The sequence below is a fragment of the Rhincodon typus genome, chromosome 1 (assembly GCF_021869965.1).
Source record: "Rhincodon typus isolate 14 chromosome 1, sRhiTyp1.1, whole genome shotgun sequence".
NCBI classification, from domain to species: Eukaryota; Metazoa; Chordata; class Chondrichthyes; order Orectolobiformes; family Rhincodontidae; genus Rhincodon; species Rhincodon typus.
In genome coordinates this window covers 127,098,198-127,125,118 of record NC_063332.1, presented here as the reverse complement: position 1 = coordinate 127,125,118, position 26,921 = coordinate 127,098,198, and the positions used below count along the sequence as shown (strand labels likewise).

Genomic DNA, 26,921 nt, shown 5'->3' with positions numbered 1-26,921 from the left:
GATTGAAAAGGTGCATACAGCAGCAGCTTAATATGACCCTCAATGGCCTCAGCAATGTTGGTCACACTGGTTATGTGGCTCTGGTCCCAATGATTCCATGTACCATCTCTTCAAGGACACTGGGTACATAGGAACATAGAAACATACAAAACAGGTGCAGGGGTAGGCCATTCGGCCTTTTGAGCCTGCACCATCATTCAGTATGATTATGGCTGATCATACAATTTCAGTATCCCACTCCCGCTTTCTCGCCATACCCCGTGATCCCTTTAGCCAGGATCCCCCCTCATTTTTCTAAATTACAGCAAATACAAGCCCAGTTGATCCAGTCTTTCTTCATATGTCAGTCCTGCCGTCCCAGAAATCAGTCTGCTAAACCTTCCCTGGACTTCCTCAATAGCAAGAATGTCCTTCCTCAAACTAGCAGACCAAAACTACACACACTACTCAAGGTGCAGCCTCAACAAGGCCCTGTATAACTGCAGCAAGACATGCCTATTCTTATGCTCAAACCCTCTTTGCTATGAAGCTTTCCATTAGCATGCCATTAATCTTCCTTATCGCCTGCTGCACTTCCATGCCAACCTTCAGCGACTGTTCCACCATGACACCAGGTCTTGTTGCATCTCACCTTTTCCTAAACTGCCACCATTCAACATGGAAACAGGAGTAGGGCATTCTGCCCATCAAGCCTGCTCCACCATTTAAAACAATCGTGGCTGATTCAACACTTCAATGCCTTTCATCCACCCTCTCCCCACAATCATTTAAGCCATTGATCATCAAAATTATATAACCTTTGATTATTCTCAAAGACTGAGCTTCTGCAGTCCCTCGAGGTGGAGAATTATAAGATTCACCGCCCTCTGGTTTTAAATCAATTCTCAGCATCTCAGACCTAATTGGCGTCTCCCTTATTTTTAAATTATGTCCCCTGGTTGTAGATACCCCACCCAGGGGAACTGTCTTACCTCATCTACCCTCTCCATCCCTTTAAGTATTTTGCAGGTTTCATTGTGATCACCAATCTTTCTTTAAAAGTCCAGAGAATACAGGAGAAGATAGATCCTCCACCAACCTTGCATGTTCCCACATGTTACGTTCCTCCATCTCCTGCATGAGACAGGGGCAGAAGCTCAGGGACTGTCTGTCAGTTTTTTTTTATATTTCAAAAATATGCTTTATTCATAAACATGTCTTTATATACATGCATAGTCACTAAAGCAGTTCAGTCCTGTACAGTAGCAAATGAAGAAACAAACAGTGGAGTTTGATTCTGTCCAGCAAACAAAACCAAAGGAATTCCTTACTTGTACAAGGTTTATATTTACATATATTTGAGGCTCTCGGAGGGTCCAATAACTGAACTGATCCCTATTTAAATTCAGCAGGAAGATCTCAGACAGTGGTCTTTCCTCACTCCCCCTTGGCAGCAGCTGCCCCAAGCTTTAGTGGAATCCCTCAACATGTAGTCCTGGCCCTTGGAATATGCCAGTCTCGGTCAAGGTCAACTCCTTGTTCTGGAAGACCAATAAGTTTTGGGCAGACCAAAGAGTGCCTTTCACAAAGATGATGGTCCTCCAAGCACTATCAGTGTTTGTCTTGGTGTGACTCCAGCATCGCAGAGCTACTCGGGACAAAACTCAACAAAAAACACTGTGTCTTTCTCCAGACTTCCTTAGCAAAGGTACATTCCAGCAGGAGATGTGTGACAGTCTCAACTCACCCCCCCAGCCACTTCAAGGGCAGGGCGTGGTGGTGTAGCCAGTCCAGGCATACATGAAGACCCTCACAGGTAGTGCCCATCTCACCACCAGCCAAACAATGTCTTGGTGCTTGTTGGAAAGTTCTGGTGATGAGGCATTCTGCCAAATGGCTTTGACAAGTCTGCTCAGGGAATGATCCAACAGGATCCACCCTCAGCTTTTCCCACAGTGTCTTCAGGATGCTACGTGCAGCCCACTTTCTGATGGACTTGTGGTCAAAGGTGTCTTACTTTGCAAATTTCTCCATAAAGGACAGGGATACAGAACGACTTGGAGCGTTCCGCAGCCAGTCCCATCCTTTGCAACACCAGGGACAGGTAGAACCTCAGTACATAGTGACAAGTAGTGTTTGCGTCCCGAAGGTCGATGCATAGCTTGATGAAGCCACACACAAAGGTGGCCATCAGGATAAGGGAGACATTGGGAACGTTCTTCTTCCCCTTATCCAGAGTTTTGTACATGGTGTCCGTGCAGGCATGGTCCACTTTAGACCTCCAGATGAAGTGCAGGATGGCTCAGGTGACTGGAATAGCACAATTTTGGGGAATGGGCCAGACCTGCGCCACGTACAACAACAGGGAGAGTGCCTCACAGCTGTGTTTGGCTGGTGTGCCTGCTACAGCCAAACAGTTGTAGGTTTTCGGAAGTGTGTTGAGGGCTGTGTACGGCTCGTGTCTGCAGAAGATGCGTGTAACTGAGGTGTGGTGGAAGAACGTCAGGGCTGAATCCTGGGTGTGAGGGTGTGCTGCTTCTAGAGTGATGGTTTTCATAAGGATTGTGCAATGTTGAAAGGTGGGTTTTGTGACATGTGCGAGAACATAAAACATAGAATTGTACTGCACAGGAACAGGCCCTTCGGCCCACGATATTGTGCCAATATAATGCCAAATTAAACTAATCCCTTCTGCCTGCTCTTGATCCATATCCATCCATTCCCTGAGTATTCATGTTCTTATCTAAAAGTCTCTTAAACTCCCCTATTGTATTTGGAACAAAAACAGAAGTTACTGGAAAAGCTCAGCAGGTCTGGCAGCATCTGTGAAGAGAAATCAGAGTTAACATTTTGGGTTCGGTGACCTTTCCTCAGAACTGAATTCCTATTGTATCTGCCTCCACCATTACCCCTGCCACTGCATTCCACAATCCTGCCACTCTCTGCGTAAAAACTTGCCCCTCACATCTCCTTTGAATTTTTCCTCATCTCACCTTAATTGCATGTCCCCTAATTTTAGACATTTCAACTCTGGGAAAAAGATTCTGACGGTCAACCCTGTCTATGCATCTCATCATTTTGCAGACATCTGTCAAGTCGCACCTCAGCCTCCGTCGTTTCAGAGAAAACAACACGAGTTTTTCTAGCCTCTCCTTATAGTTCATACCCCCTGATCCAGGCAGCATCCTGGCAAACCTCTTCTACAGCCTTTCCAAAACCTTCACATCCTTTCTGTAATGTGGCGACCAAAAGTGAACGCAGTACTCTATGTGTGGCCTAACCAAAGTCTTATAAAGTTGCAACATGGCATCCTGATTCTTGTTCTCAATTCCCAACCAATAAAGGCAAGCATGCCATATGCCTTCCTCACCACCCTATCCACTTGTGTGGCTGCTTTTAGGGAGCTATGGACTTGAACCCCAAGATCCCTCAGTACATCAGTGCTGTTCAGGGTCTTGCCAATAATTGTATACTTCTCCGTAACATTTGTTCTCCCAAAGTGTAGCACCTCACACTTACACGGATTTAACTCTATCTGCTATTTCTCCACCCACATCTGCAACTGATCTATATCTGCTTCTACACTATCTACAACTCTACCAATCTTTGTATCGTTTGCAAACTTACTAACCTGCACATCTACATTTTCATCAAGTCAGAGAAATGAGACATACTTTCACTACCGGGCAGCCCACGCTCGCCATTGCTCCAATCCTTCAGAAGGTCTGTCTGGAAGATTCCTGGAACCTGACTGAAATATTGGGTGGAATTTCCCCCACGCTGAGGTGGTGAGAACAATGGCACAGAAGAGGAGTTAATCAGGAGAGAATCAGAAGTCAGGTTCTTGGCAAAGAGAAAATTTCTCCCGTTTAGGTCCTCACATGTTAGGTGGAGTGTTCAGAATCTCAGTGTCGGATGGTAAGAAACTTATTTCCATACATTTATATCTCATTAATACTCAAACTCGCCATATCAAGATCACACTCCAATCCTCCTCTCTACAGCCAAGAAACTCAATGGTGAAGAAACCACATACTCTTACTGCCTGCAGGAGGTCACTGATGGATGAGATCCGTGTTGCTGTCTTTGCCTGGGCTGTCTACGTCTGCTAGGTTGGCTGCGTTTTGCAGTCAGTCGGGAAGAGGACTGACCTGCTCTCCACCACATCGTTCCCAATATCTTCAGATCTTTCTCCTTGTGGCATCCAAGGGTAAAACACCCGACATCTCACTCATAAATAATGAAGCCTGTGAATGCATAAGATTTCCGCCTGGGGCATGACATGCTATCAAATTCACTCACTTTTAACATCAAATGAGAAAATCCCAGCCCTGGTGACTCCCTGATCTCTAGCTCCAGGATGGCATCACTGAAGCAGGAAGATCTTTTCCTAATACCCAGACTCACTGCAATATTTTCCACAGTATACATCTTCCTTGACGCTGAATGCTCCAAAATGATGATACTGCGTTATTGCAGCTTCGATTTTACAAAAGCTTTCTGTTTAAAAAAAAGAGAAGGCTGACTGGAGCATGCAACGTGCTCCAAATGTAGGTCAGCCGCTGAACTGCAAAGAGAGAGATATTCAGCCTTGGAGCTGCTCAGGCCTGCCCTGCAAGCAAAAGAACAAAGTGGATGCACCAATTTTACCTTCTAGTCACCTCATTTAGAACTGGTGTGGGCAAGTTATAAAATGTGACTCAAAAAACAAATTATCCAATTTCCAGTCCTTTATGCTTCCATAAGATCACCTCTCACATACTTTCTTTCTAAGCCAGAATTTCCAAATGAAATCCCCAGTATCCTCATGAGTCAGGACCCCTCACAGTAAGAATCAACTAGGTGTAATATTTTCTGCACTGCCCCTAGAACTTAAATATTTTTCCCATTTCTTGGAGGCAACATTCAAACTGATGTTTAATCTGAGCAGTATAAAGTTGATCACCACCTTTAGCTTACATTCTAGGTTTTGGACTTGTTGTCTTTGCCCTAGCCCTGAGCTCACATATTTTGCTAATATCTAGACTATCTCCTCTCATGCCCTCTGCACATTGTCTGGGAGACCCACTTCATATTCCCTCTACCCTATTTTCATTACACTGCTTAGCACACAACTCATCCTCCTGATCCAAATGTTAGCTAATATAGTTTAGAGTTGTCTCTGCTCATGTGCTCTATCAGTTCCCTATCAAAAAAAGTCTTACTTTTAAACTTATCATTCTTAATTTCAAATCCCCCAATAGTCTTGTCATTCCTTATCTCTATAATCTACTTCTGAAATCTTCCAAAATATCTGTACTTACCTAGTTTAGCCTCTTGAATATTCCCAATTTTACTCACTCTACCATTGACAAATCTTCAACTGCCTATGTCCTAAATTCTAAAATTCAATCCCTCAATCTCTCTACCTCTTTTTCTCTCTTTTCTCCTTTCAGATTTTTTTTTACATTTTATTCCAACTTTTGGTCATGTGCTTTAACAGCATATGTCTCAATGTCAAATTCTGCTTTATAATTCTCGTGTAAAGCACCTTGGGACATTTTATTACGTTAAAGGTGCTGCATATTAATAAAGCTTTTTTTTGCATTGCATGAATGTACTAAGACTCCTTAGTCTATTTTAATTCCACCATAAGCGATCTAACCTCAGCAGTCAATAGGGATCAGCCTTGGTTCGGTAGTAGCACTTGCATCACTGTAAGAGAAGGTGTGGATACAAGCCCCATACTAGACACCTGAATATAAAATCTTAGTCTGATGCTGATCTATAGAACCAAGGATGTGCTATAATGTTGGATGTTATGTCTTTTGAATGAGGCACTGAATTAAGGCACTGTCTGCTTTTACAGCTGAAACCAAAAGATTTCAAATCTATCTTAGAGAACGATGAAATAATTCTTCCTAGTACTCTGGTCAATATTTAGTCTTCAACCAACATCACGTAAAGACAAAAATAAAACAAAGAACTGCAGATGCTGGAGATCTGAAACAAAAACAGAATTTGCTGGAGAAACTCAGCAGGTCTGGCAGAATCTATGAGAAGAATGCAGTTCTGATGAAGTGTCACCAGCCTCAAAACATTAACGCTACTGTCTTCCCACAGATGCTGCCAGAGATGCTGAGTCTCTCCAGCAATTTCTGTTTTTGTTTCACTAAAAGACAAACATATCTGCTAATTATTATGTTAGTTTGTGGGACTTTAATTGATTGCTGTGTTTATGCATTACAATTTTGACATTTTTTCACCTGTAAAACACTTGAAGACAATCCAATATTTTGAATATCACTTTATAAAGTCCTTCTTTGTTTTTTAGACAACATTTATGATGTATAAATCTCATCTTCACTCTTTCTTTAGTGTTGTACATTTCTTTACATGAAATGTAATCCAATATATTCTGCATTTTGAGTTAGCTCCTCCTAGTTCTACTCCCCACTAATCTAGTAAAATCTGTAAATTGGTCCATTTTGCAATTTTGCAACTGCCAGCCAAGCAATGCTAAGGTAAGCAGCACCCTACCTAGGATTGTCAGTAAAGATGTGCCAAACTAGATGGAGGTTCTGCTGGCACAGAGGTAGTCCATCTCCTTCAGGAAAACCCCCATTCTACAGGATTACCAATAGGTGTGATTTTATTTTGGTTTAGTTTGAGACTTATGTTCCCTTCAAATGGGATTTAGTCATCAGAGGAAATAGATTCTTTGTATGCACCATATTGAATACCTTTTAAGTGTCTAGAACACCCAGGCGGAGAGAGATGAACTGTCCATGTTAGAAATGCTGATTTCTGGATATATTGCAGGGAAGGCAGCTGAACTACACTGAGTCTATATAATTGGCAACCTGTCGAGAAATCTAGAGCAGTTGAATAGCTCTGTGTAGTTGTGGCTCAGGAAAGAGACAGGAACAGACACAAACCCCATGTGGGTGGTGATGCTGTTAGCTATGCTGCTGAAGGCAATTGAACTACACAGGCTCAGTTGGAGTACACGATGAGGTCCTATGATCATTGAATACCTCTAGATGGTCAGATTTCGGGAAAGCTCTGGAAGTCGTGCATAATCAGAAGAAGGCTAAGCCATTAATTGACCAGTATTGCTGAGAATGTGTGGGGTGGGGTTGAAATGCCACGAGCAGCATTTGCTTAATGCAACTGAGCAAGATTATAGCTCAGGGAAAACCAAGGGGCAGCTTTTAGCTTGGTGAAGCTAGCTGTCAGCAAAAAGCTGGAGATGTGCCTGTGAATAAGTACTGGAATGCAGTTTCTGAGGTCCAAGTGGAGTGGGACAGAATAATAGTAGTTGTTGAGGCAGCGTAGGAAAAGCATTTGAGAGGGATTTCATGATCAGATCAACAAAAGCGAAGAACTGTAATCCCTCCTGAAGTTTAATATGGTTTGAATGATCCACTGTGTCATTAACATCTGGAGAGAGTTGCTGAGAAACGCATGGGATCTGTCCTGATTACAGTGCACTTTGATGTACACCGTGGAGTGTTCAATCACAGTATATTACCCATATTTACCATATGCAAATTCTGGGTGTTAGAAATAAGTTGTATTTGTATTGCAGATTGTACTATTGTTCTAATGTTGTATAGCAAAGTTTACTGTTGCTTGTGCAAAACCATGCAGTCTTGTGGCTTTATTCTCTTACTAAGTTCCTGGATCACAACTGTTGCCTTTATTAAAAATAAAGTTGATTGGCCCTTAATCAGATTGGCACATAATTTGGTGATCTCTCCTGGGATCCTAACAACATAATAGAAGGTAAAGTTTAGTGATCTGCTCTCTCACCAGCAACAAATCTAATTTGTCTTTCATTCATAGTGGATGATGGCATACTTAACCAATATTAGTCTGGGACTTCACCTTTGTAATTTCTTGCTGCCATCTACACAACTTACTATGACTCTTAATTAAGGTCATTTATAATCTTAAATATGGAATTTTCTTTTCCTTCATTTAGGTTGTTAGTATAAATGATGAAATTCTGAGTCTCTAGTACATGGAAGGAAAAAGCAGCTTTGAAGACACTCCCTGATGTACAACAGCATTGTCATTACTGACTTTTAGGAGCTCGCTACTGATTGTTCAGATAGTGACAATTTGTGGCGGCTTATCGACTCCAGAATCTTCTCCCCACCCTCCAATTGAGTCCTTCGGTGAACCACTACCAGTGGAAGAGTTGCAAATAGATGAGAAAACCAACAACCTGCAGCCCCAATATTCCAGGTGAATACTTCAAAGTTGGTGAGTTTTGTTCACATCCATTCTCCGAGCAGTATTTGGCATGAAAAAGAACTTCCCTTCCCCTCCATCACCCCACTTCAAAAATGTGACCATTGTAACAATCTTCAGGAGGAAGATGTATTATTGTCAGGGAACTATCAAGTGACCCATGGTGCCTCCTTTGGGGGAATTATGGGCCAATCAAGGAATTAACAGGCTGCTTGAGGAGCTTCCATTGTATCAGAACTCCCAGGGTGGAAGCTCCCATATACCATTACAACCGGAAATTTAGAAGGTAAAGTTCCTTCTTTTCAAGTTTATTCTGTAAGTGTTGAGGGGCGATATTCCTCCAGATTTTCTTCCTTCAAGGTGAATAGTTTAGCTTGCTTTATTTTTCTGTAAATTTATCTTTGGCCTCTTACTAAGCCATGGATGGTCGAAAAGGCCTTGAAAACTGAAATGGAATGAATATAATGATTACAATTTACAATGTGATTCAGCCAAAATAATGGCACCTGCCTATGTTTTAAACAGAACTTGTTTTGTGGTGTTGCATTGTTTCATCCTTTTCTGCCATTTTTCAGTCTTCCTTGTTGAAAGGCAGCTGCCCTTTTGTTTCCTGCACAAGTGGTCACTCTTCATTTGTGCTCTGCTGATGAAGCCATCATACTGCACATGATACAATCATTTTCACAAGTTCCACACTCCTGTTCTTACCAGGGCTGACTGGATATGATCACACAAAGCCTTGGCTAATTTCCTGCCTCTAATCCAGACGTACTGGAAATGATTATATTGCCTTCACTGCCATGGAAGTTGAATTTTTATTAACCAGTTTTCTAATCAACCTGTTCAGAGATGCTATAATACACCTCTGGAGCAGGCGGGTCCTGAACATAGGCCTCCCTGGTCCAGGGCAGGCACACTACCACTGTGGCACAGGGAAGTTGAAATCAGATAACTCAGTACGGACAAGATCTTGAAATAAATCCTCTCTCGTTTGAACTGCTCGGTTACTTAATTCAATTTCTGAGCCTTTGGGAGCCATTCTTTTACATTTTCTAAAGTACTTTTTCCAATCTTCACCATACCATATCTACAGCCCGGCATGGCGGAGTCTCAGTGGCCCAGCTTGGTGGTCTCTCCGTGCGGCATTGTGGACTTGCAGCAGCACGTGGCAGTCTCTCGGCCTGGTGTGGGCTTCTGGTCTTGAGTTGATTCCTTGAAGTGCAGTTCCACCATAGCTAAGGGCATAAGGAAGACTGTAATGTTTGAACTTGTAGCTTTATTCCTTAGTTTTCTACCTAAAGTTAAGAAGGTCTGAAATGTGTAACTTCTAATCTTATTTTGTACGTTTTATGCTATACAATAATTACTGCAACGTTTAACTTGTAACTTTGTTCTTTCTTTCCAGATTGTTCTTAAGATTCTATACCTAGGTACTTGTACCTAAGATGGTGCCTTGTGTGGCGACATTTTACACTTTTCACTGTACTCCTATAGTTTTGTACTTGAGTACACATGCCGACAAAATCAAAATCAAGATCAAAGCCAAAATCATAACTAAAAAAATGTATGCATTATTTAGAAATATCTTTAAAAACCCAATACCAAACATCATTCGTACCATGACGATGACTCTTTAAGATGATGTAAATGACTGAAGAGGTTAAGAGGTTTTAATCACAGATTTTCAGTGGCTGAGTTGACCATTTTCCTAACGCTCTCCACAGGAGAAAGAAAATACCAGACATTAACTGTATTTCCAGGATGATAACTATATAGACCAAAAGATGTAAACAAACATTCTACAATCTGCTAAGGCTGAAACAGTTTGGCATCTCAATTAGAACTGGCGTAGGCAAATTCATTGATCAGTTTTGATGGTTGCAAAGTCTAAAAATCCTGCAACCATCCTGTTTGTCATGGTTAATTCCCATAATCTGCCCCCTGGTGGTACAAAGGCCCTGAATAGCAATTATCTGATTTTCTGCACATCATCTCATTGAGGTAGAGGTTAATTGAACTCTTTAACTCGTTCCTTCCTCATTACTAAGACATAGAAATGCCTATTATTTAATCTCCATATAGTTCTGGTCGGATTCATGCTATTGGATTGAATATAATTTGTGCAGTGTGGCTGGAAATATCACTGATACTTTCAGAGTTAATACTGAAAAGCTCAGTAGAGTTTAGATGCCAAAAGTGATAGTGATTAAAGTGCTAAGTAAAGTCAGGGATCTATCGTTTTGAAGAAATATTGGGTAGAGGCATGCCTTGGAGGGTATTTCTCCACTGGCACTATTATATAGGTCAGCTATTTTATGCCCAGCCTCCTATTTAGTTATAGAGTCATACAGCACAGATCTCATCCATGCCGACCAAGTTTCCTAAACTAAACTAGTCCCACTTTCCTGCGTTTGGCCCATATCCTTCTCAACCTTTTCTATTCATGTACCTATCCAAATGTCTTTTAAATGTTGTAACTACGTCTGCATCTACCACTTCCTATGGTAGTTCATTCCATACAGGAACAATGTGTGAAAAAGTTGCTCCTCAGGTCCGTTTTAGACCTTTCTCCTCTCACCTTAAAAAATATGCCCCTAGTTTTGAACTTACCCACCTGAGGGAAAAGATTTTTGCTATTCATCTTATCTATGCCCCTCATGATTTTATAAACATCTGTAAGGTCACCCCTCAAATTCTTACCCTCCAGTGGCCTTTCCAGCCTATCCTTATAACTCAAACCGTCCAGTCCCGCTAATATCTTGGTAAATCTTTCCTGAACCCTTTCTAATTTAACAACATCCTTCCTACAGCAGGGCAACTAGAACTGTACACAGTACTCCAAAAGTGGCCTCACCAACATTCTGTACTCCCAACATGATCTCCCAACTCCTATACTCAGTGGTCTGACCAATGAATGCAAGCATGCTAAATGCCTTCTTAACTACCCTGTCTACCTGTAATGCAACTTTCAAAGAACTAGGTACCTAACCCCTAGGACTCTCTGTTTGACAACACTACCAAGGGCCCTACCATTAACTGTATAAGTCCTGCCCTTATTTGTTTTACCAAAATGCAATATCTCGCAATTATCCAAATGAAATTCACCTGCCACTCCTCAGCCCATTGGCCCATTTGATCAAGATCCCTGTGTAATCCTAGACAACCTTCTTCACCGTTGACTATAACCAGCAATTTCAGCGTCATCAAACAAACCTACTAACCGTGCCTTCTAAATTCTCATCCAAATTGTTTATATAAATTACGAACAAAAGTGGACACAGCACCAATCCCTGGTGGAACACTGCTAGTCACAGGCCTCCAGTCCAATAAATAACACTCCACCACCCTCTATCTCCTACCATTAAGCCAATTTTGTATCCTGTTGGCAAGCTCTCCCTGAATTCCATGTGATCTAACTTTACTAATAGTCTACCATGCAGAACCTTGTCTAAGGCTGTACTAAAGTCCATGTAGACAATATCTACTGCTCTGCCCTCATCTATCCTTTTGGTTACGTCCTCAAAAAAACTCAATCAAGTTTGTGTGCCACAATATCCTATGCACAAAGCCATGCTGACTATCCCTACTCAGTCCTTGCCTCTTCAAATTCATGTAAATCTCCAGAATCCCCTCCAACAAAACTTACCCACCAATGATGTCGCTCACAGGTCTTTAGTTTGGAGGCTTTTCCTTACAGCCTTTCTTAAATAAAGGCACATTATCCACTCTCCAGTCCTCCAGCCCCTCTTTATAAAGACAATGGAACTGAATATCTATACAATATAATTGACACCCAATATGATGGTGTCCAATAGCACAACATTAATTTCTAACCCAATCTGAACATTAATTCTAACATAGTAAGTCCTTAATCTCCAGTGGAGTTATCCAGTTAAAAGTCTGAGCAGTCACCAGTCACTTTTTCACAGGAATGGAGAAGGAATGACAGACTGGGCTAGACTGAGCCATCATTTCACATTGCAGCAACCAACTACAGAACAAATTTAACAGAGACCTGGGAGCAGGTGGTTTGAAAGATACCTTTGAAAGGCAGAAAGAAATGCTGAGAAAATATAAGCAATGAATTTAACAATCATGCGGAAGAAAGGACTTGTTACTGAGGAAGTGAGTTCATAACTTTAAAAATGGTTATCAAATAAACATCAAATTCCCTCCCTAATGGCATTGTGGGTCAACCCACAGCAGGTGGACTGCAGCAGTTCAAGAAAGCAGCTCACCACCACCTTCTCAAGGGCAACTAGGGACAGGAAATAAATGCTGGCCCAGCCAACGATGCCTATATCCCACAAATGAATAAAAAAAAGCATGTTTGTGTAATCTTTTTATTTATTATGGGTTTTAGTCAAAAGATATCAGGTGAATTATTGACAAAAAGAACAAGGACAAAGAGTACGAGTGATTAGGTTTCCTTTAAAACCACATACAATAATGCACTTTAAGTTGTTTTTTGTAGCATTGACCTTTTGTTCTGTTTGTTAAATAAATGTTTTGTGAAGCAGCAAAAACAGATGTCAGAGTAAGAAAATAAATTTGTGAAAAAGCTTCAAATATTGACAAAGTCATCTAGTTCATATCAGCCCAGAAAAACAAATTTACCTTCAACTGCTCAGTTTTATATTAAGCGAATATATCAATAATTCCTCTTAAAATTATGTAACAATAAATAGAATGTTGAACATCCTACATTTTCTTTGACAAAAGTCAACATATTTGGACAAAGGTTCAAACCTTGGTTAGTTTCATAATCATGAAAACCAAGTTTGAGGGAACAATGTATATAGAAACAATCATTGCTTTTTTGCTGTATTTCTCCAAAAAATGATTAAAACATGAAATAGTTCACTATGCCAGCCTCGAGCACCTTCACACAGTTTAATAGACATTTCAAAAGCAATTTTATAAATAACACGCATAAAAGTAAATACAAGGATGCATCACGTGAGATATCTCCCAAGTTTTGCAACACAGTAGGAATGTTAGGAATACCATCTTGTTCTGACAGTCAGCATTGTTATGGCCGACTGGGGAGGGATTACAATTTTAAATATTCTATTGGGCTGTTGATTCAATCTTCTAATTCTGCATTTTTTAAGAATCCTATTATGTTACCATCTGATATGAATACTAGACAAGTCAGAAATCTGGCTTGTTAGATTATATTTTGCTTTTTCCCCCTTTTAACAAGATTTTTTTTGGTGAAACTCAAACACACAATGCTATAGATTTGGGTTTAACAATTAAAAATGTTTATTGCACAAAATAAATGGAGATTGAATATAATAAATCAAACTATTTAGGTATAGTACATATTTAAAGATTTTGAAACACACAGTAAAGATACAATCCCATTAATTCCAACAGCATCTCATTACAGTTCTCAAGCACCAGAGGCCTTCTTCTTCACATCCCAAAGGCTTAATCTAACAGTCACTTCAAATCCTCCTCTTGAAAATCTGATAGTCCCTTCTTGGAGTCTTTATACAACTGAACTTAGACTTTCTCAGTTTCAAATAACCCCTTTAAGGTTTCAACTAAGCACTCCTGGTTTTAAATTCAACTCCTTACACTAAAGTAACATCTTTCTTAACTGTCCTAAAACTAACTCCCTTTCTCAGGAGAGTTAGTAAAAACTGCAGTTGCTGGAATCAGAGATAACACAGTGTGGAGCTGGAGGAACACAGCAGGCCAGGCAGCATCAGAGGAGCAGGAAAGTTGACGTTTCAGGTCAGGGCCCTTCTTCAGAAGCAACTTTTTTTTTAAGCATATAGCTTCAACTAAGACATGAGCAAACTGCCTGATTGAAACTCAAAGGCATTTTTTCAAGCTATAAGTCTTTCCCCTCCTGGCCCCAAAAGAATTCCAGAATCTTCCATCTGACAGCCTAATGCAGTACCCTATTCAGAATTCAAGAATCCAAAATAAATCATATTGAAATATATTTATGTAATAAAACTTAAATTACAATCCCAATTTCTTTTCATCTTTAATCTCATCAGTTGGGGGAAGCACCCAATCTTCTTCCTTTTTTTTGAAGGTCCTCAAGGAAGAGATAGGAATTTCAAAAGCACCTTGTTGAATATATTTTTACATGTCTGATATTGCAAAATTGTAAGCTACATTGGCAGAAATCACACCCCAGCAATATTGTAAAAGAAGCATCGCTCTAAATTAGCAATTGTACATCTATTCTGAAGATAGATCCATTTTGCATTGCTATCATCACAATATACTTGTTGTGTGGCCAAATAGATGTGATAAACAGAAAACACTAGGCATGCTGCACAGAAAAGGTATCGTACATGAGTTCATACACCTACATAAAAGCTGTACCTTTATCACCTCTTTGTAGACATCCTTGGAGTTGGGAAGGACAAAAAAATCATGGTGGTACCGAGATAACAAGATGTAGAGCTGGATGAACACAGCAGGCCAAGCAGCATCAGAGGAGCAGGAAGGCCGACGTTTCGGGCCTAGACCCTTCTTCAGAAATGGAATCGACATGGTTTTTCATCAGTGAACGGCAAATCAAGTCAGTCAAGTTTAACCAAGTCAATCTGAAAGGCAGAGCAGTATGGTCAAGTTAAAGCACAAGACAGCATAGACAGGCTGGATGGTGTTTATTTTAATGCAAGGTCTTGCGAGTAAGGCAGTCGAGTTGAGGATGTTGATTAACGCATGGCAATTTGACATCATTGCTATAATGGAAACATGGGTGAGGGAGGGGCAGGACTAGCAGTTCAATATTCTGGGATGTAGAATCTTCAGGGGACACAGGGTTGTGGGAGCAGTGCGATATGTAAAGAGGGGTTAGTGTTGCAGTATTGATCAAGGAGTCAGTTCCTGTAATAAGGAAGAATGTTTTCTTAGAAGGTACCTCAAATGAGACTACATGGTAGAACTTAAATCAAAAAGTGGAAATCACATTTTTGCAAGAGTACTATAGACCCCGCAACAGCCAAGGAGTGATAGAAAGACAGATATGTAGGCAAATTTCAGAGGTGTAAAAATAACAGGGTAATAGTAGGATGGGGATTCAAATTCCCCAATATTAACTGGGATAGACAAAGTGAAAAATGGTTAGGAGGTGGAATTCTTAATATGTATCAAGAAAAACCTTTTTTTAAGTCAACTCATAGAAAGTCCTGCAAGAAGGAGATGATGGCTTAGTGGCATTATTACTAGACTGTTAATTAAGAGATGTGGTAATGATCTGGGGACCTGGATTCAAATCCCACCATAGCAGATGGTTGAGTTTGAGTTCAACAAAAAAAATTCTGGCATTAAGAGTCTAATATTGACCATGAATCCATTGGTGGGAAAACCCTATCTCATTCACTAACGTCCTTTAAGGAATGAAACGGCTGGCCTACATTTAATGTCAACCAAATTGCAATATAGTTGACATTAAATTGCCCTCTGGACAATAAATGCTGGCCTGGTCTGTGATGCCCTCATCTCATGAATGATTAAAAAATAGAAGGGTGGTACTGGGCCTAGTTTTAGGGAATGAAGCCAAGCAAATACTTTAAATATCAGTGGAGGAGCATTTTGGTGATAGTGACCATAACTCGGTCAGATTTAAGATATTTATGGAAAAGGTCAAAGATGGTCCTGAAGTAAAGATTCTGAATTCAGGGTAGGCTGATTTTAATATGATGAGACAGGATTTGGTGTAAGTGGACTGGGAGCAGCTACTTGTAGGAACCTCTACATCAGTGGAGTGGGTACCACTCAGAAAGATAATATTGAGAATGCGGGACCAACAAATCCAGAGAACCCTGGATGTCAAGGGTTGTACAGGATTGGATGAGGAATAAAAAGGAATCTTATGGCAGCTAGCATGGCCTCAAAACAGTGGAAGCCCTACGGGGTATAGAAAGTGAGGAGAGTTGCTTACAAAATAAATTAGGAGCGTGAAGAAGGGGCATGAGCTGATTAAAACAATGGAAAACCATCGGCATTTATAAGTATATTCAGGGCAAGAGGATAACCAGGGAAGGGGTAAGGCCCATTAGAGACCCAAGTGGCAATCTTTGTGTGGAGCCAAAAGATATAGTTAAGGTTTTAAATTTGTACTTTGCATCTGTATTCTTTGAAGAGAAGGACAATGTAGGTATAGGAACCAAGGAGAGACAGTGATATACTTGAACAAAATACTTGATAAACCCCCAGGGCCAGATAAGATGTATACCAGAATGCTATGGGAGGCAAGGGAAGAGATTGCAGGGGACTCTGATATTAATTTTCAATTTCTCTCTGGCCACAGGAAGGGTACCAGAGTACTGGAGTACAGCTCATGTCATACCATTATTCAAGAGAGATGATAAGGATAAACCAGGAAACTACAGGGCAGTGAATCTAATATCAGTGGTCAGGAAATTATTGGAAAAAATTCTGAGGGACAGAATTAATCAGTACTTGGAGAGACAAAAATTAATCGAGTAAAGTCAGTATGGCTTTGTTAGGGGGTGAATCACATCTAACAAATTTGATTGAATTTTTCAAGGAGGTGACTAGGTGTGTAGATAAGAATGGTGAAGATCTAGGGATCTGTGGGATCCAGGGCAATTTAGCAAAGTTGATCCAAAATAAACTTGGAGACAGGAAGCAGAAGGTAATGATCAAAAGGTTGTTCATTGCCTGGAAGCCTGTGTCAGGTGCCATACCACAGGGCTCAGTAATAAGTCCCTTGGTGTTTGTGGTGTAAATTCATGAGCTAATAATAACAATGTAGAAAGTATCATCAGTAAGCTCACAGATAATATTGGTGGCATCATAAATAACTAAGACCAAACTACAGGATGATATAGATGGGCTTTTCTTTTTGTGCAGACAGTTGCAAAAGGAATTTAATTTTGAAAAATGTGAGGTGATACATTTTGGGAGGATTAACAAGGCAATGGAATGCATGATGAATAGTAAGACCTTAGGAAGTACAAAGAATCTTGAGGGACCTTGGTTTGCATGTCCATATAACGTTAAAGTCAACAGGACAGGTAGATAATCATGCCTGACACATTTATTAGAATTCTTTGAGGAGGTAACAAGCAGGATGGATAAAGATGTAATATATTTGGATTTCCAACAGCCAATCAGTAAGGTACCATGCATAAGGCTACTAAATAAGACAAGGACCTAGGGTGTTAGTATGGTGCATGTGTATGGATAGAGGATTGGCTAACTAATAGAATACAGAGAATCGTGATAAGGGGGGCATTTTCAGGATGGCAACCAATGTGAAGCTACAAAGATCAGTGCTGGAGCCACAATTATTTACAATATATAACTAACGACTTGGATGAGGAAAGTGAATATACAATAGCCAAGTTTCCAGATGATACAAAAATAAATGGGAAGTCAAGTGGTGAGGATATCACAAAGAGTCTGCAGACAGATATAGACAGGTTAAATGAGTAGGCAAAAACTTGGTAGATTGAATGTAAACAAAGTCAAGTTGTGTTCTGTTAGGAAGAATAGAGGACCTCATTATTATTTAGTTGGAGAAAGACAGGGGAGGCAATGGCCTAGTGGTATTATTGCTGGACTGTTAATCCAGAGATCCAGATAATGTTCTGGGGACCTGGGTTTGAATCCTGCCACAGCAGATAGTGGAATTTGAATTCAATAAATATCTGGAATTAAGAATCTAATGAAGAATTAACTAATTAATCCATGAATCCATTGTTGATTGTCGGAAAAACCCATCTGATTCACTAATGTCCTTTAGCGAAGGAAACTGCCATTCTTACCTGGTCTGGTCTACATGTGATTCCAGACCTACAGCAAAGTGGTTAACTCTTAAATGCCCTTTGAGCAATTAGGGATGGCAGTGACAGCCTTACCCCATGAATGAATAAAGAAAATTAAAAGAAAGCAGCAACACAGCGGGAGTTGTGGGTCTTTGTGCATTAATCACAAAAAGCTAGCATCCAAGTTGAGCAGGAAATGGGGAAAGTCATTGAATAATGGCCTTTATTTCATAGGGAATGGAGTATATAAACAACAAGATCTTGCAAAATCTATAGAAGGCATTAATCACAGCAGCTTTAGTATACTGTGAACAGTGTGGTTCCCTTTTCTAAGCAAAGATACACAGGCATTGGAGAAACTACAGGGAAAATTCACTAGTTTGGTCTTGGTAATGGAGGAAATTTATTATGAGGAGACGTTGAGTAGGTTGGGCCTGTACCTATTGAATGAGAGGAGACCTTGTTGAATCATATAAGCTTCTTAGGGGAATTGCCAGAGTAGTTGCTGAGAAGTTCTTACCCCTTGTGGAAGAAGAGGGCATAATTTCTCAATAAGGGGTCATCTGTATAAGACAGAGATGAGGGTAGTGAATCTGTGTTTTTTTTTTACCGTTAAGGTTGGGTCGTTAAAGATATTCAAGGCTGAGACAGACAGATTTGTAATCAGCAAGGGAATCCAAAGCAAAAAGGCAGGAAAATGGAGTTGAAGATTATCAGATCAACCATTGAATTGTGTCAAATGGCGTTCTTCTGCTCCTACATTTTATGGTCTTATAAGGTGGTTAAAAATGCATATGGTACACTTGCCTCAATGTGTGCAGGTACTTAATACAAGGACAGAAAGCTCATGATAGAGCTGAATAAAACTTTGCTGAAATACTGCATTCAGTTCTGGTCACCACATTATAGGAAATTTGCGATTTCACTGGAGTGGTTCGAGAGTCACCAGGATGTTTCCTGGGCTGGTGTGTTTCAACTATATCTCGATTAACTTAACCCAAGTTAATCTAGATATAGTTGATATAGTTTTTCTTAGAACAGAGAAGGCTGGGAGGCATAGATGAATAGATGGGGAGCAACTTTGCCCCTTAGTAGAGGGGCCAATCATGAGGTGAAGTTAAGGAACAGAGGGTTTAGAGGGGATTTGTGGAAAAAGAATTGCACTCAGAAAGTGGAGTATATCTGAAATTCACTGCCTGAAAAACATGGTACAGGTGGGAAACCTCAAACTGAAATGACACCACACAGGCTGGTATCCCGTCACCAGGTCACCCTTTATTTACATGTAGAGAGTCCTTGTGGCACTGATCCAGCTCCCATAGAGCCAGTTCTCAGAGTAACAGGATGTCTGACACATGCTGTTCTTATCTGTCAGCAAGGGTGCCCTGATTGGACCAGATTAACATCCCCAATCAGGAAACTCATATTCTATGAGGTCCACCTGGATGACCTCGTTACAATCTCTACAACAACATTTGCAACGCATTTGGATGAATATTTTATACACCGTGGCATACAAAGCTATGGGCCAAATGCTGAAAAAGGGGATCAGAATCCTTGATGACTGTCACAGACATGATGGGCTGAAGGGCCTCTTTCCGTAACGTACGACTTTACAACTCTATCAAGTGGGAACAGTTTAATTTTTGTTTACAAATGTAATTAAAAGTGTGTTAATGTATCCCATTGGATCCTTCCATCTACAAAAACTATGCTAGATCCACAGAAAACAGTATGTTCCTATGGGGTGATTTTAAGGTATTGTGGTTAAATTCAGCAGAACTTCAATGTTCCCATCTTCATCAGTTTTCCATAATGCTCCCATTCACTTGGGGCATCTTTGTTGATGACTGAAGTGAACCATTTTGAAAGTTCTGTCACAGCTGATACAAGAAGTTCCAAGTGTCATTATGGATTGCTGATTGGGGCGTGGCGTGTGTTACTAAGTCACTGTAGTCACTAATCATTGTGTTTGTTCACATCAGCGACAGGGATTTTCATTATTTTTAATAGCAAACTCTCTGGCACAGAAGAACTAATTTTATCTTTATTGATTTTCAAATTTCTCCATTCCATGATAAAAATTATATTCTTCTTTAAAATAATGTTTGTTATATTGTTTCAGCTTCCACCTTAAATATACATGCATGTCCCACTTTTAATTTTGCGTTTTGTTAAATTATAAAAAGTGAATACTAACAACTACTTGTTACTTCTTCAGGAGCCAAAGCTGTCAATTTATTTGCAAAACTGAGGTTATTACGTAGAAAAGTTTAAAAGAAGAACTGAAACAGTGTTATTGAAAACTGACTTAAAATTGAAAATATATTAAATTCAGTTGATATTGCACATATTTCAATGACAACAGCAATGTCATAGTCAGCGGTATTACAACATGACCCAATGTAAAATATATATTTCCTGTTTTCTCTCCAAAATCTCTTCTGGTTCATCTTGTATTTATGCCTTTTATTCTTTACCTTTCAACCACGGAGAACATATTGACCCCTTTTGTACATGGGGAGGCAGACAGAGAGAGAGTGAGAGCATTGGGGAAGCCTGATGGAGATGAGAACATTGAAGTTCTGCTGAATTTAACCACAATGCCTTCATATCATTAGTTCTTGTTTAATGCCTAGCAACAGAGATATTCTGGCTGATGGGCAGGAAAACCAACTTCAGGGGGCCATAGCTTGGAACATGTCAGGTCAGTCTCCCTGCCAAAAGCAATCTCTGATAAGGCTGAAGATTGAAGGTTATTGCTTGTGGAGCAAGCTGTAGATCAGTGCTGGAAGGAGAAATTTCACCACAGCCCATATCATGTAGTCCCTTATAAGTCTGCCCTATGAGTCTAATCTCCTGATTTGTACCACGCCCTTCATTATCACTACTACTGTTTGCTGGCTGGAAACTTCACCTGTCAATTTTTGCTGCAATGAAACTGCTGTCTACTTAGCATGTAGCCCTGTATGATAGCTTCTCCAAATTGACAATTCATTTTCATGGACTTCTGACATTTCTGTAGGCATGTTCTACTTTCCTCATTGAGCCATTATTGCTTAGCTAGATTGTGGCAGAAGTGAAAGATGTGAAGTTGCAGCTCTGCTGCTATTCTGATCCATAATGCCATATGCATGTCCAGTATTGAGGGGTTTACAATTATTCCTAATCATTTTCAGTTAGTAATTTGAATATAGTGTGAAGGAAATCTTGAAAATTCACTTAGAAAATCATATTAGAGTCATAGATTCATACAGCACGGAAACAGGCCCTTTGGTCCAATTTGTCTATGCCGACCAGGTTTCCTAAACTGAATTAATCCCATTTGCCTGCATTTGGCCCAAATCCCTCTAAACCTTTCTTATTCACGTATGTGTCCAAAAGCATTTTAATTGCTGTGATTGTACCAGCCTCCACTACTTCCTCTGGCAGCTCATTCCATGCACGCACCACCCTCTATGCGAAAAAGTTGCCCCTCAGGTTTCTTTTAAATCGTTCTCCTCTCACCTTAAACCTATGCCATCTAATTTTGTACTCCCCTACCTTGGGAAAAAGACCTTAGCTATTCACCTTATCTATGCCCCTCAAGATTTTACAAACCTCTTTAATGTCAACCCTCAGCCTCTGATGCTCAAGGCAAAGAAGTCCCAACCTATCCAGCCTCTCCTTGCCACTCAAACTTCCAGTCTCAGCAACATCCTTGCAAATCTTTTCTGAACACTTTCTTGTTTAACAACATCCTTCCTATAGCAGGGCGAACAGAATTGAAGGCAGTATTCCAAAACTGTCCTAACCAATGTCATAAAATTGACAGTAATGTATTTGTAAGAATGGAGCATTCATCAAGACAGTAAGCGTTAAGTGAGGATAAATGAGGCAATTTCAAGTTGGCAGTTTGTAATTTGTAGAGTGTTGCAAGGATCAATACTGTTTACAACATATATTAATGACTTAGGCAAAGGCAGCAAGCATAATGTGTTCAGTTTTGCCGATGATCCAAAGGTTGGTGGGAATGTAAACTGTGAGGAGGCCACAAGAGGCTGCAGAGAGAAAGGGACTGACTCAATCAGTGGGTAACAATGTGACAGTCAGTGTACGGGAGTTGGGACATTGTGTACAAGACATTGGTTAGGCTACATCTGGAATACTGAGTTCAATTCTGGTCTACCTGCTATAGGAAAGATCTTGTCAATCTTGAAAAGGTTCAGAAAACATTTATAAGGATGTTTCCTGGATTGGTGGGTTTGAGCTATTGGGAGAGACTGAATAGGCTGGGGCTATTTTCCCTGGAGCATCAGATACTGAGGGGTGACCACGTAGAAGTTTATAAAATCATAAGAGAGATGGATAGTGTGAGTAGCCAAGAAATTTTTTCCTAGGGTAGGGGAGTCCAAAACTAGAGGGCATAGGTTTAAGGTGAGAAAGAAAAGATTTAAAAAGGACCTAATGGGCAAATTTTTATGCAGAGGGTGGTGCATGTATGGAAAGAGCTGCCAGAAGAGGTGGTGGAGACGGGTACAATTACAACATTTAAAAGGCATCTGGATGGGTATATGAATAGGAAGAGTTTAGAGGGATATGCGCCAAATGGGACTAGATTAATTTGGGATATCTGGTCAGCATGGACGAGTTGGACGAAGGGTCTGTTTCCGTGTTGTATATCTCTTTGACTATATGAGTCTATGGGAGGCTGAGTAGGCTGGGATTTTTTTCCCTGGTTCTTCACAGACTGAGGGGTGACCTTATAGAGGTTTATAAAATCATGAGGGGCATGGATAGGGTGAACAGTGAAGGTCTTGTCCCCAGGGTTGGGGCATCCAAAACTAGAGGGCATAATTTTAAGGTGAAAGGAGAACTGAGGGAGAACTTTTCACTGAGCTGCAAGAGGAAGTGGTAGAGGCGGGTACAATTACATCATTTAAAACATGTTTTAAAACAGGTACATGGACAGGAAAGCTTTAGAGGTTTACGGACCAAATACTGGCAAATCGGACTAGTTCAGTTTAGGAAACATGGCCAGCATGGGCGAATTGGGCCAAAGGGTACATAATGTGGGAAAGGGTTAAGATATTCACATTGTAGCACAAACAAATAAAAAAAAAGAACAATTTTAGAAAATACACAAAACTTGGAAATATTGATGTTGAGATATATGTGGGTTTACTTGAATACAGAAAGGTGGCATGGAGGTACAGGAAGCAATTAGGAACTCAGATGGCACATTGGCCTGTTTGTAAAGGGATTGAAATACAGCAATAAAGAATTTTGTTATAGTTGTCTAGGATTTTTGTTGAGACTATGCCTGGAATACTGTGTGAGGTTTTGGTTTCCACATCATTGAATCACAGAAATATTACATGCAAATAGAGGTCACTTTGCCCATCATGTCTGCACTGGCTCACCAAATGCACATCATAAAATCATACAGTCATACAGCATGGAAACAGACCCTTCGATTCAACTCATCCATGCTAACCAGGTTTCCCAAACTCAAATTGCGTTGGAACGAGAGGGGATCTCATTGAAATATTAAAATTTCTGAAGAGACTTAACATGGTAGATACTGGGGTTGTTTCTCTGGTCTGGTGAATCTAGAACATGGGGGCAGGGCACAATTCCAGAAGTAGGGAGTTGAGTAGAGGATTCTTCACTCAGTGAGCTGTGAATCTTCAGAATAGTCTACCCCAGACGGTTATCGATATTACATCATTGTGCGTACTTAGACGCTAAGATCGACAGACTCTTAGTATGTCATGGAATCAACAGATGTAGGAAGTGAGCAGGAAAACGGAGTCGAACAAAAGTTAGTCAGGATTGTACTGAATGGTGGAGTTGGACCTGAGGGCCAAATAATTCAGCCTTCCTTGCAGTGACTTTAATTTTCCTTTATTATTTAGTCGATAATTTTCATTGCTAAAGGAAATGTCTTTTCAGATAGAATACCAATGGCCACCTGCTTCTGCAGTCGCTCATCTTTCAGAAAGTTCTCCACTTCATTTTTGTTGATGAGTTTGCTCCATTCTTTCTTCTTGAGCTGCCTGTGGCACTGTGAAGGGAGCAGGGAGCACTGTGCTGGCCCACATGTTGGAGAGTTTCCTGGGACTGAAGATGAAATGTAATCTCCAGAGATCACACTGCCATGGGCAGACATGTTGCTTCCAGGTGAATTTGTGAGGATGATGTCAGGTTTTTTTTTCTTGAGTCGGTCTCCTCTATTAATGAAGTCTGGCAGCTGCAATCAGGGTGTATCTCCCAAAAAGATCTAAGGTGTCCCTCTTTCCAATCCTCCGCCCTTTACATCCTCAATACTTTGATCTTCATGAACAAATACAGATTCAGTTACAGGGAGGATTACAGGTTAATCAGGGTTCAAGATGTTTCCTTAATCCTATTATAGTCCATTTGAAGTAAAGAGAGTATATGGTGCTCAATGAGTCAATGTTACCAATGGATTGTGCCACCATGTTATCAGACCTTTGAACAGACCTCTCATATTAAAGTTGATCTCTTCTCTGCAGCTGTAACACTATATTCTGCATTCTGTTCTATTATTCTAATGTACTTATGCATGATATGATTTGCCTGGATAGCATGAAAAACAATACTTTTCACGGCATCTTAGTACATGTGACAATAATCAAACCAAACGTTCTGCCAGCACACTCTCCCTGGGCTTTTTCTTCACTGAATCACCATCTTTTCAGGAACAGGACATATACAGGTCTTAGTAACTTTTAAATATCAGATTGTGTGAGTGGCGGCAGTAATTACAGGGACTGACATCTGAAGAAGGAGCGAGATTCTGAAAGCTTGTGTCTTCAAATAAACCTGTTGGGCTATAACCTGGTATAACAAGGTGTAGAGCTGGATGAACACAGCAGGCCAAGCAGCATCAGAGGAGCAGGAAGGCTGACGTTTCGGGTCTAGACCCTTCTTCAGAAATGGGGGAGGGGAAGGGGGTTCTGAAATACCAGAGGGTTGCAGTGGGAGAGAGATCCACTGAGGTCTTTCCGGAAGGAGGTGAGTAACTTCTTCAAGGCAGGCATCCTGGTGTTGTGTTTTTTTTTCCCACAGGGACTATTAGCAGTGCCAGCTCGAAGTGACTGGAAGTGGAGTGGTGTTTGTCTGCCACCTACTGTCTGTAAAGTCACATTGTAGCGGAACCAAGGAGACGGGGTGTTATTGCCGGGGGCGGATCTGCGCTGCTGCACGGACACAGCCCGGCTCCTGCTCAGGAGAAGTTCGGCGAAAAGTTGCCGAAAGTTGATCGATTCTCCTTTTAAAACATTTCACCGAGAATGTTCAGACATTGGGAGATATGTCACCGACTGAAGTCCTATATGTGGTGGCCCCGGGCCATGGGGGGCCTGAGCCCGGTCAGTGTCTCAGCTCCCGGGGAGCCGGGCCCTTCCCGCTGCAATTCCCAATCCCAATCCCAGTCCCATTCCCAATCTCATCCCCATTCCCAATTCCAGTCCAGTCCAACTGTGGGTTCCTACTGTCATCAGAATTCAGAAACCAAAACCTATCGGAATCCACTTTCTCAATCCCATTCCCATTGGAATCCGAATTCCCAATTCCGTTGTGTGAATACTCGGCCTCTGACAACAGAGCGGAAAACTGTGCGGATTGGTTGTGCATCCGGATTTTGGGGGGACACTGCGACTTCGGGTGAGGAGACGACACCGACTCTCTTCCTTATCACTGTTTGCACTGTGAATCTTACTGACCTTTTAGCATAACAAGGTGTAGAGCTGGATGAACACAGCAGGCCAAGCAGCATCAGAGGAACAGGAAGGCTGACGTTTCGGGCCTAGACCCTTTATCAGAAATGGGGGAGGGGAAGGGGGTTCTGAAATAAATAGGGAGAGAGGGGAGACGGATAGAGAAGAAGATAGGTGGAGAGGAAACAAACAGGTCGAAGAGGCGGGGATGGAGCCAGTAAAGGTGAGTGTAGGTGGGGAGGAAGGGAGGGGATAGGTCAGTCCAGGGAGGACGGACAGGTCAAGGGGGTGGGATGAGGTTAGTAGGTAGGAGATGGGGGTGTGGCTTGAGGTGCGAGGAGGGGATAGGTGGGAGGAAGAACAGGTTAAGGAGGCGGGGACGAGCTGGGCTGGTTTTGGGATGCGGTAGGGGTAGGGGAGATTTTGAAGCTTGTGAAATCCACATTGGTAACATTGGACTGCAGCGTTCCTAAGTGGAATATGAGTTGCTGTTCCTGCAACCTTCGGGTGGCATCATTGTGGCACTGCAGGAGGCCCAGGATGGACATGTCGTCTGAGGAGTGGGAGGGGGAGTTGAAATGGTTCACGACTGGGAGGTGCAGTTGTTTATTGCGAACCGAGGGTAGGTGTTCTGCAAAGCGGTCCCCGAGCCTCCGCTTGGTTTCGCCGATGTAGAGGAGGCCACAGCGGATGCCGTATACCACATTGGCAGATGTGCAGGTGAACATCTGCTTGATGTGGAAAGTCTTCTTGGGGCCTGGGATGGGGGTGAGGGAGGAGGTGTGGGGGCAGGTGTAGCACTTCCTGCGGTTGCAGGGAAAAGTGCCGGGTGTGGTGGGGCTGGACGGGAGTGTGGAGCAGACAAGGGAGTCACGGAGAGAGTGGTCCCTCCGGAAAGCAGATAAGGGTGGGGAGGGAAAAATGTCTTTGGTGGTGGGGTCGGATTGCAGATGGCGGAATTGTCGGAGGATGATGCGTTGGATCTGGAGGTTGGTGGGGTGGTACGTGAGGACGAGGGGGATTCTTTTTTGGTTGTTATTGCGGGGACGGGGTGTGAGGGATGAGTTGCGGGAAATGCGGGAGACACGGTGGAGGGTGTTCTCGACCACTGACGGGGGGAAGTTGCAGTCCTTGAAAAACGAGGACATCTGAGATGTACAGGTGTGGAATGCCTCATCCTGGGAGCAGATGCGGCGGAGGTGAAGGAATT

At 41.5% G+C, this 26,921-nt stretch overlaps 2 protein-coding genes across 2 annotated transcripts in view; one reads left to right on the top strand and one right to left on the bottom strand.

Moving 5' to 3' along the window:
- Positions 1 to 25,982, bottom strand: part of fgg (fibrinogen gamma chain) — a 66,945-nt gene extending 40,963 nt beyond the window's left edge. Inside the window, exons 1-2 of the mRNA XM_048595816.1 lie at positions 25,718 to 25,982; positions 14,569 to 14,792 (exon numbers count right to left, since the gene is read on the bottom strand). Of these exons, the coding sequence (XP_048451773.1) occupies positions 14,569 to 14,739 (171 nt within the window). The 5' untranslated portion in view covers positions 14,740 to 14,792; positions 25,718 to 25,982. The remainder of the gene's footprint in view (positions 1 to 14,568; positions 14,793 to 25,717) is intronic.
- Positions 25,346 to 26,921, top strand: part of lratb.1 (lecithin retinol acyltransferase b, tandem duplicate 1) — a 143,515-nt gene continuing 141,939 nt past the window's right edge. The window contains exon 1 of the mRNA XM_048595805.1: positions 25,346 to 25,658. Within this exon, the coding sequence (XP_048451762.1) occupies positions 25,346 to 25,658 (313 nt within the window). The remainder of the gene's footprint in view (positions 25,659 to 26,921) is intronic.